The sequence below is a fragment of the Sciurus vulgaris genome (genome assembly GCF_902686455.1).
Source record: "Sciurus vulgaris genome assembly, chromosome: 14".
Classification (NCBI taxonomy): domain Eukaryota; kingdom Metazoa; phylum Chordata; class Mammalia; order Rodentia; family Sciuridae; genus Sciurus; species Sciurus vulgaris.
The window spans coordinates 27,275,750-27,287,084 of NC_136475.1; the positions used below are offsets into that span (position 1 = coordinate 27,275,750).

Consider the following 11,335-nt stretch of genomic DNA (forward strand, 5'->3'; position numbering starts at 1 on the left):
GGCAGCGTGTAACTGATAGCAGCTGTCTCTGGATGCACTGCTTCAACAAACAACTGGAATGAAGTGGTCTTCTGGTTCACTGCCCTCTCTCCCTCCCAAACATTTTGATCTCAGCAATACTGCTTCTTCTCTTCTACCCAACTATTTTTTAAAAGAGAAAGGGTCCAGTTAAGCATAAGGCTTTTCTTTGCGGAGTTTCTTATGCATGTGTGCAAGGACCTATAGTCCCCCATGCTTTCCACACGGTTCTCACCAATTCCTCAAAAGAAACATTAATCGAATATTCTTTAATGATTGTTTTAATGAAGCATCAAATCACTAGATACCTAGATGACCTGATCTGGCTTTTTTCTACCTACCCTAAGCTCTCCTTCTTAGGGTAGTTGCACTTCTTAAGAGTGCAACTGGAATGCAAACCCCCACCCTTTCTTTCTTCCCCCTGTGGTGCAGATTGAACCCAGGGCCTTGAGCATGCTAGGCAAGTACTCTATCACTGAACCATATCCCCAGCCCACCCAAAAATCTTTTCTATATTAGGTCTGAAACACAGCATCAGACAGTTCAATGAAGCATCAATCTGAAGACTCCAGGCAGAGACATGGGAGCCAGGAATAAGGTCATGGAAGAGTGATCTGTCACAGCAAGTCAGGGAAAGGATGGCAGAGCTGAACCATGACAGATCCACAGACGTGAAATTCTCCTCCACTTTGCCCGCCATGGGCTAAATGCAAAAATGTCCCATTCCCCTACTTGGGTCCACAGTCAACCTAAAAGGCACAGTTTGGCTAATGTTGGCATTGGTTAGGTCAATTAGGATAGAACAGCTGAAAGAAAGAGATCCAGAGGGAGAGTCCAAAAACTGTCCAGGAGAGAGCCAAGACCAAGACTGGAGAGGGCAGGTGGTGTCAAGTCTGAATGACAAAAAGCAGATAAAGCTAGAAGATTAGGAACCAGGTGAAAGGATGGTAAGGAATGGGGTGGAGGGGGGAGGAGTAAAGAGGATGTAGCCAGGATGTGTAAGGAAGGCTGAGATATCCAAAAGCTCCTTTGTGTTAGATGTCAACCTCAAGTTACTTGAGTAGGGTGGCCAGATTTAAAGGCACAGAATGGGAGGGCATTACATTAAAAAAATGATACTGATGATAGTTTTTTAATGGTAATGATGACTTCAATGACCGTTTAAGTAATAAGCTAAAACAGCTTTGAAGGACATTTGGAATAGTTGGGAAAATATAAATATGTGCTAAATGTTAGACAGCATTAGAGAGTTATTGTCAATTTTGTCGGTTGTAATGGTGGTATTGTAGTTAATAGAGAGAATACTCTTATCTTTTTAGAGCTATAAGATAAAATATTTAAGGATGAACTGTCACAATAACTGAAATTAATTTTGAAATGGTTTAGCAACCCATATACATATACATGTAGATGAAGAAAATATGACAAAATGTTAACAGCTTTTTGATGTAGATAATGAGTTTATGGCTGTTCAGGATACTATTCATTGTTTTCTTGTTTGATTAAGTATTTTTTCTTAAAGTTATAAATAAAAAGCTAAAGCATTAGTTTTTATTAGTAGATCTATTAGAAACTAACACACAAGTTATGTAATATGTTATTATACTAATAAGAAATCAAAACTTTGTGGGTGAAAATATGGTATCAACAATTAATATTGACCAGAAACATTTGGCCAAAGGACTTTAATTAAAGAGACTTTGCAGAACAAATTTGCGATAGCGGATCAAATCATTTCCAGATTTCTCCCAATTATTAGGTCTCTCCCAATTTCAATAAGGAACATTCATTTGAAAATTCACCAATTTTAAATTTTAAGGACATTGAGTGATTTCTTCTCCTAAGACCTTGTGTCTGTTATGTGATCCTTACCGATTTTTGCCTAACCTTTTTAGTTATGTCTTCATGACTGTCTGATTTACTCCCTAATAAAATCACCACCTCTTTAAGGGTCATTACTCAGAACTCTAGATTACTCTACCCCACAAGTACATGACCAAATAAATATTTGTTTGTGAATGGACTTAAAGATTCCCAGCACTCTCCAATTTATCTTTTGAAAACCATTATCTTGAAAATAAAACTCATTCACATTCCCAAAGATTAGAAGGGTCTCACTGTACTCTGGGAACCAAAATTCCAAGAATACCTCCAGGTTCCAAATATACCCCTCCTGTAATGGAAAATCCAGCACTGACCTCTCCTGCTGAGGTGGCAGTTTCTGATTGCACAATATTGTGTTCCCTTTCCAGGGCGGTAGGAGCCCAAACACTCTTCTGAGAGTCTGTCTCCTCACTAGAAACACAGGCTGTTCATTTAGCAATTAGAGCTGTCAGCACAGCAAGCTGGCAACAGAAAGAGCAGTATCTGTCCCTGGGCAGAAGCCCTTGGCAGAACAATGACTTCAGGGCCTAGGGAAACAGGTAGGACAGTGGCTGTAATTTGTCACTTCCCAGGTACTTAATCATTTGTATCTTATGTCCTGGCAAATGATATATGCATTACTCTGAGAGGAAAAATAGACAGGAAGTGTGGGAAAGAGGTAAGGACAGGAATGGTCTCCAAGGGCTCAAACCTTGAAGTGATGTTGCTCTATCTATTAAACCTTCCATTCAGCATTCACATATAGGCTGCTGAGCTGGGCCAAGAACTCAATGGTGAATGTGACTTGATTCTTGTCCTTGAAGGGTAGGTGGTGAATGGGAAAGATGAAAATATAAATAAGTGCTACACAGTGTTTTAGAGTTCATGGGGCTTGGGGAAGACAGACAAACAGGAATGGACTACACTGTAGGTATCCATCTGCCCTTTACCCTAGAATGCCAAATTTCCTAACCATCACAGCACATTAACTCATTGCAAGCTCCTTTTCAGTGCTGGGGATTGAACTCAGGGCCTTGTGCTCTTGTAGCAAGCACTGTACCAACTGAGCTATAGCCCCAGCCCTGCAAGCTTTTTCTGGAATTGAGTAGTTACTGAATCATTAGAAGACCTGGGTTCTAACATGAATACTTCTTTTTAAAATTTTATCTTGAGACAAAGTCCTGCTAAGCTGCCCTGGCAGACCTCAAACTTGAGATCCTCCTGCCTCAGCCTCCTGAGTGACTGGGATTACAGGCAGGCACCACTGCACCTGGCCTATCCTGACTACTTCTGACATTAACTTGCTGTGTGACTATGTGCCCTCATTTCTTTTGAAAATATTTCATCTAAAAAATGAAGAAAATTGTCCTGTCCTCCTTAATCCTCCCAGTGCTGATGATCGGGGCTCTGAAAAAACAAAGATATTTTGTCTGAACAAGGGTGAGGAGGGGAAAAGGAGGACAACATGGGTTTGAGCTAGAGAGTGAGAAAAGGGAAGAGAGTGTCGTGATTGCAGGGCTATATGGAAATCCTGAGTCAACAGGTATATAAATATATTTAATAATTTTTAACAAATGAAAATATTGTCTTAATACTTTTTACTTTTAAAAACTTAAAAGCTATTTTATTGGCAAAATGATTATTTGTATTACTAAACATACAATGGTCCAGGAAAATATGAAAAGGATGGTAAATGTGTCCAGAAATATCATAAGCTAGAGCTAACCCCTGTTATTTGTTACTTCCATATATCTCTGACTATGCACACATACACACACATGCACGCGCGCACACACACACACACACACACACATATGCAGGTGGAACTGTTGTACACAGGATGTTCTTTAATCTTTGTTCATATTTGAAAAATATTGTGGGTTTTTTTTTTTTTTTGGTACCAGAGATTGAACCCAGGTTTGCTTAACCACTGAGCCACATCCCCAGCCCTTTATATTTTTTATTTTTGAGACAGGGACTCACTAAGTTGCTTAGGGCTTCACAAAATTGCTGAGGCTGGCTTTGAATTGCATCCTCATGTCTCAGCCTCCCGAGCTTCAGGGATTACAGGAATGTGCCACCACCCCCAGCTACGTACAGTTTTCCTGCTAATGTATCCAGACTATCATTTTAATATGGGCGTTGAACTCCATTGACTGTGTTATTTCATAGATTGTGTGTCATCATTTATTTAAACAGTTCTCTACCAATAAACATTTATGCTATTTCCAATATGAACATATGGGGATTAACATCTTTGCAAATATATCTTTAGAAAGGTATTTTGTTCCTTCCTTAGGATAATCTAAAGAAGTAAAATTGCAGGGTTACCTTCCCCCCACAAAAAGTAACTATTATATAAAATTTTTGCTAATAATTCTCTCATTTTTCTTTGTAACTTTCCCCACCTGTATTTATTCATAATTGCTGACATAGAAGTTTTAAAAAATTCTTATATAGGGCAAACTTATCTGTTCTTTTTTATGATTTTTTTTTTTTTTTTTTTTTTTTAGGCAGAGCACTATGTTGTTGCCCAGGCTAGACTCAATTCTTCTGCCTCAATCTCCCAAGTAGCTGGGACCTGGGACTCCCGTGTGCACCACTATGCCCAGCTTACTCTTTTATGATTTCCAACTTTTGTTTTTATGCTTAGAAATCCTCTCTCATTAATATCTTCATTCACTACATTTTCTTTTAGTATCAGTTTCAATTTTTTTCTTTTAAGTATGAAAATTATCAGAATTTATCAATTTGATTTGGGAATTGAGGTGGGATTTTTTTTTCCAGATGGCTAATCAGTTGCCCTAAAGCATGGTCTGGGGGGGGGGGGGGCATATATATATATATATATATAAAATCAGATTTTGCCTCAGGCAACCAAATTTATTAGCAAGGAAAAAAGTTTTGTCAGCCCAGCATTGACCCACAAAGTATGTAGTTAATAAGGATAACTAATCTATCACTTATTTCAAATTTAACTAAAAACACAGTTGGATTTTTGTTTAATTTTAAAATCTTAGAAATAGTCTATGGTCCCGCCCGTAACGTCCAGCTGCCCTGGACCGTGCTCAAGTGTATGGCGCCAAAGGAACCGGCTCCGGGGTCCCGATAACGGGCCTGTCCCCTCAGCTCTCAGCCTGGTGTGAAGGTCTTCCCTGATCTGAGAATGGCTACCTCACGATATGAACCAGTGGCGGAAATTGGTGTCAGTGCCTACGGGACGGTGTACAAAGCCCGTGATCCCCACAGTGGCCACTTTGTGGCCCTCAAGAGTGTGAGAGTCCCCAATGGAGGAGGAGCTGGAGGGGGCCTTCCCATCAGCACAGTTCGTGAGGTGGCCTTACTGAGGCGCCTAGAGGCTTTTGAACATCCCAATGTTGTCCGGCTGATGGATGTTTGTGCCACTTCCCGGACTGACCGGGAAATCAAGGTGACCCTAGTGTTTGAGCATGTTGACCAAGACCTAAGGACTTATCTGGACAAGGCACCGCCACCTGGCTTGCCAACTGAGACCATCAAAGATCTGATGCGCCAGTTTCTAAGAGGTCTGGATTTTCTTCATGCCAATTGCATCGTTCATCGGGACCTGAAGCCAGAAAATATTCTGGTGACAAGTGGTGGGACAGTCAAGCTGGCTGACTTTGGCCTGGCCAGAATATACAGCTACCAGATGGCCTTTACACCTGTGGTTGTTACACTCTGGTATCGTGCTCCTGAAGTTCTTCTGCAGTCTACATATGCAACCCCTGTGGACATGTGGAGCATTGGCTGTATCTTTGCAGAGATGTTTCGTCGGAAGTCTCTCTTCTGTGGAAACTCTGAAGCTGACCAGTTGGGCAAAATCTTTGACCTGATCGGGCTGCCTCCAGAGGATGACTGGCCCCGAGATGTATCTCCACCCCGAGGAGCCTTTCCCCCCAGAGGACCTCGCCCGGTGCAGTCAGTGGTGCCTGAGATGGAAGAGTCTGGAGCTCAGTTGCTCCTGGAAATGCTGACTTTTAACCCACACAAGCGAATCTCTGCCTTCCAATCCCTGCAGCACTCTTATCTACATAAGGAAGAGGATCCGGAGTGAGCACCCGAGTGGCTGCCACAGAAGGAAGAGATGCTGCCATTATCCGCCTTCTGGACACTTGAGTGGAGAGAACCCCATTGAGAAGGCGACCTCTGCCTTTCTCTCTGAGGCGGTGAAGACTCCCCCAGCTTTTTACAGAGAATATTTTGCTGCCTTAATGACATTTTCCACCTACCCCTCCTTTTGAGGCTTATCCTCCTCCCCGCTCCCCATTTCTATACACTAAGGGGTCTATCTCTCCTCCCCCTCCCTACCTTGATATTTGGGGTCCTATTTTATACAGGAAAACAAAACAAGACAAAGAAATATGAAAAAAAAATAAAAATAAAACCTTAGAAATAAAAAGCTTTGTGTTTTGAACACATATGGTAGACATAATCACTATTATATAGTATACACTGATATGCACTGTACATCATTAAGCATGGTGGGTAGGGCAGGTGAGAAGAGAGAAGGGAGAGAGAAGTTCGGGATGGAGAATTTTTTGTTTTTGTTTTTGTTTGGTCCTTGGAATTGAACCCAGAGGTGCTTTACCACTGAGCCATATCCCCAGTCCTTTTTAATTTTTATTTTTTGAGACAGGGTCTCACTTAGTTGCTTAGGGGCTTACTAAATTGCTGAGACTGACTTTGAATTTGAGATCCTCCTGCCTCAGCCTCCTGAGTCCCTGGGATTATAGGCATGGGCCCCTGCACCTGGCTTGGATGGAAGGTTTTTGTTTTTTTTTTTTTAATTTTAAATTTTTTCATACATGTATATAGGGTAATAATGTCTTTCTCATTCTACAGTCCTTGATGGAGGTGTTTTTATGTGAATCCAGATCTGAGTTGAAATGCTGTGTCACTTAAAAAAGAGAATTGCTAGAGAGAAAATCCGCATGCTCATCATTGCCCCAGTTTGGTGTGAACAGAAAGCAGGCTCAAGGGAGAGGACAGGAAAAGGAAAGAGGGAAGAGAGCGATTAAATAAAACTTCCTTAAAGCACACACAACATACAACATTTGTCATCCAAAGTATAAAATATACGGCAGCATTCTCCATAGGAAGAAAAGGGAACAGGGAGAGTCCTTAGGTATTTGACTTTTCAAACAGGAAGTTGGGGTGTCTGGAGCAGCACCCTGACAGGGCTGGGCAGTGGTGTGGAGGTGCCTCCTGAGCCTCTGCAGAGGTGGGTGCCAATGGGAGGCTGGGTGCAGGGCCTAGGGGCTCCCTAGTGGCCAGGGAGGGGCGGAGAGGCTCAGGAGTTGGAGTGGGCATGGCAGGATGGGACTCCCACAGTGCTAGGAGTGTTGAGGGTAGATAGAGGCTGAGAAGGGAGCTCAGTTTTGCTCCTTGATGGAGGGAAATGCATGTTTTTCCTTTGGAAATAAGGGTTCCCATGCATCCTGATTTAGAATGTCTCAGTGGGCATGGCCGTGTCCATGGTCTAGACAGGCTGGAAGCCAGTGGTGAGAAGGGAAGGACTAGCTGGAGTCGAGGGGCTTAGAAGAAGGAGAGCACCGTGAGCAGAGTCTCCTCCTGTGGGGACACATCAGCAGAACAGGAGCAGGGCTGAGGACAGCCATGGGGACCTGTTCTCCAGGGACCCAGGCAGGTCAGATGAAGGATTGCATCTTCAAGTCCTCCTGTCTCAGTTGCCCTTATAAGTTCCTCATGACCAGGTGGATCTTGTAATGCTTGGTAAGGTGACCACTTTTCATGAAGCTCCTCTGACCCTGGGCACACTTGAAGTGTTTGTCCCCTGTGTGGATGCGAGCGTGCCTCTGGAGCTCATCACTCTGCATAAACCTCGTCACTCCACATGAACTTCTTTCCACAGATGAACCAGTTGCAGACCAAGAGTGGCTCACTGGTGTGCAGTCACATATGGGTCTGCAGCAAGGATGCCTTCTGGAAAGCTGCCGCAGTATATTATGGCACATGTGCTTTTACTGACCCTGTCTCCAGACCTCTTCTCCCCATCCTTGCAACTGGGACTCATGCAGGCCATACAGCACTTCTCCCCAGGCAGGGCATCTCCAGCCAGGACCTCCTCCCTCTGCAGCTGGATCCTATTGGGGCTTAGCCCACTGATGGTCAAGTGGTTTCCGGAAACATTCTGCGCTTACGATTGCTGCAGCCTGACCAGTGTTGGTGATGGTGACAGCATGCCCTGGACTTGGACCTGGTTAATGTTGATGGTCTGCATTGCTGGGGCAGCTGCTGCCAGATGTACTGTGTGCAGACTGATGACTCTCCCAGCAGGATTGATCTTTGGCAGGGGACGCTCTTTTGGGAGAAGTGAATCCAACTGCTTTTAGCTGGTCCCATTCAGCTAGGAGCTTAGGGTGCAGAGCTGCTACCAGTGGTAGTTGAGGTGGTTGCAGCTGTTGCGAAGGGGCTATCCTGAACAAAAACCGTCTGTACCTTGCCCGAAGATGTACACATGGAGACCTGAGTAGGCACATACTCTGTGGTCTGAATCTGAAAGTTCTAGGAGAGTTTTTGCCTGATGTTGGAGAGGGCAGTGGGTGTAACCTGCACTCCCCACAGTCTGATGGAGGATCTGCACCACCTACTGCTGCTCTGCCTTGCGGGGCACCATCTGGACCTACTGGACTACAGCTGGCTGCCTGCCTCCCCAGGGCTCTGAACAATCAAGTTGTTTTCTTCCTGGTGATGTTGTCTGCCTTGGTCTTCATCACCGTCTCAATCATGGTCTCTATCAACATCATCCTCCCCTTGGACAGTCACAACCTCGGTAAGTTGGGAGGCAGGAAGACTCTTCTTTCTGACTTTCCTGTTAGTCTTAGACAGTGGCAAGTTGGGGAGTGGACCTTTTGGTGAGGAGTTGAGTGGCAGATCCCGTGTAGCTGGTGTTTACGGGGTTGTTGATTGGCAGATTGAGTATCACTTTACTATCCCTCTCTGTCAACTTCACCAGGTTGGCCAGATTCTATACAGGGATGGTGAATGTACTCAACTTTTGCAGGGGGGTTGGCTTGATGAGAGACAGCCTTGTGACTGGACATCTAATGGGGTGGTGATGGCTTGGTTGGTGCCAGGGATGATCTGGATTTGGTTGGTGAGATTGGGCTGCATCTGGATGGCCTGGGAATTGCTTGCCTGAATCTGAGGGACAGCCTGGTATTGGATATTGGCATTTGATTGGGTTCCTTTATTGATCATGGTAGAGTTCTGGATAGTGAACACGAGCTGTTCTTCAGGATAGGAGGCACTCAGTGGTGACCCCTGAATCTGAGGTATATTTCAGTTGGAGGACAAGATGCCAAAGCTGTTCTTGCCAGGACTGAGAGGGAGGGGGCAGGTTTGACAGTGACCAGTGGGTTAGGGGCAGATGGGGAGGAAAAGGTCCTACAGCAGCTTCAAGAGCTGGAGGACCAATTTTGCTACATGTTATGACAAACAGTCAAGAGAGATGGCTGAACCATGGACCTCCGGACTGCTCTGATGCTGAATGTCCTTAACTGTCCACGCCCCACCTGATAGAGAACAAGGACTTTGGGTTACTTCCCCAACTTCACTCTCTTTCAGCAGGAAGCAGCTTAGAGATATCACTGCCCATTTTTTCCATAGAAATGGAGTGTAGAAATTGAAGTGGGGAAATGTAACAGTGGTCCACTTTGTGCTTTGAATATAACCCGTGCTGCTCTGCCACTGCAACTGATTTTTTAATGGACATGTTTCTTTCTCTTCCTCTCTCCCAGCTCCTCCCTAATCTCTCCCCCACCCTAATCTCTTCCCCTCCCTCATCTCAGGGGAAACAGGACTTCTTCCCCACCCTAGGCAGAATTATCTGTTCCTGAGCACACACCCACCATAGGAACAAAGTAATCCAGACTTTGAGGATGTTACCAGAAGATCTCAGAAATGACTGTCTCTCAAATTAACAAGTGAATTACAACTCCAGACAGAGAACACATGGAATGCAGCCTTAGAGTTACCTCTTTAAAAGCCCCCTGTTCCTGCTGATAGGCAGAATCATAGCCTCTGGGACAGGAGTCCCCTGTGGTTCCCTTTGCTAGCAAAGCAACAAACCTTTTTCTTTTTCGAGGCTGGGAGCTGGGAGGCCTGGTTTGGTGGCAACTTGGGGCTTTGGGTTGTCACTGGGACTGACAGCAGCAGTGGCAGCCTTGTTCGTTGTGAGTGACTCATTGTAGCATCTTCCTTCCTGGCTTCTTCCACCACTCTCTTTGTGGCTAAGTGGTGTGGTAGTAGTTGCCTAGCACGTGTGAGGCCTTGGGTTCAATTCCCAGCACTGCCAAAACAAATTGAAAACTGAACTATCGTTCTTAAAAGAGATACTACAACCCCATTTTACAGCTCCCATGTAGAAATTGGGGAAGACAGTTCTGAGTTAAGAATGTAATTCAGTTATTAAGAACAGTACAGCAATCTCCACAGCCTCAGCCAAGTCTTACTGCCACTAAGGAAGGGTCAAAGAGAACCAGGCTTCTTTTTTCCCAGCAAATCAGATTGGGCACAATCTGTTGTCCAAGGGAGGACAAAGGAACTAATGGCACTATGAATAATACTGTGAAGCTCTGAGAGTGCTGGAAATGTCCTTTCCTCTAAATTATGAGGCTTAAGTATGTCTGACTTAAAATTTCATTATTTTGGACAATTGTTTATTTAATTCAAGAACATTTATGGAGTGACCCCTGTGTCTTATGTACTGTGGATGGATCTCAGTCTCCATTTGTCCCAATGGACAGATACAACCATATGAGTGACCCTGGGCAAGAAGAAAATCACGGTAAAGGTGACATCGGAGCAAATACCTGAAGGAGGTGGAAGAGCCAGTCTCATGACTTATTGGAGAAGAACATTCCAAGGAGAGGAAACAGCAAATGCAAAGGTCTTGAGATAGGCATATTTGAGGAAATAATAATAATAACAACAACAACAACAATAATAAAGCTCTTGTGGCTATAATAAAGTGAAGGAGAGTAGTGGGTGATGAGATAAAAATGTTAAGTGAGAATGTAGACAGTGTAGTGTCTTTTAGGCCATTGTAAGAACTTCGGCTTTTACTTTGAGATGAATCGACTTCGTTTATAAAAGGATTTCTTCTGCTGGGTAGGAATCAACTGCAGTAGGACCAAATAAGACAAGAAAGGCAAGAAACAATAATGGTCTGGATCAACATGGTAGCAGCAAAGGTAGCAAGTGACTGGGTTCTAATATATTTTCAAGCAGAACTGACAGGATTTGCTTCTGAATTGGAAGTGAGAGATGATTGAGAGGAGTCAAAGATGACCCCAGATTCTGACTTGAGAGATTGGAGAAATGAAGTTGCCCACTTACTGAGATGTGGGAAGACATCTCAGTGGGAGGAGAACCAGCATTTGGAGTTTGGACCTCTTAGTTTGAGATGCCT

At 44.0% G+C, this 11,335-nt stretch overlaps 1 protein-coding gene across 1 annotated transcript; it reads left to right on the top strand.

The window, feature by feature from the left end:
* Nucleotides 1–4,910: 4,910 nt before the first annotated feature.
* On the top strand, nt 4,911–6,268 carry LOC306644316 (cyclin-dependent kinase 4-like; the record flags this gene model as incomplete). Its single annotated transcript, XM_079111154.1, is given in 2 exon segments — nt 4,911–5,018; nt 5,021–6,268. Coding segments are annotated over 2 exon segments (1,044 nt in total). The 3' UTR covers nt 5,957–6,268.
* Between the last annotated feature and the right edge of the window lie 5,067 nt (nt 6,269–11,335).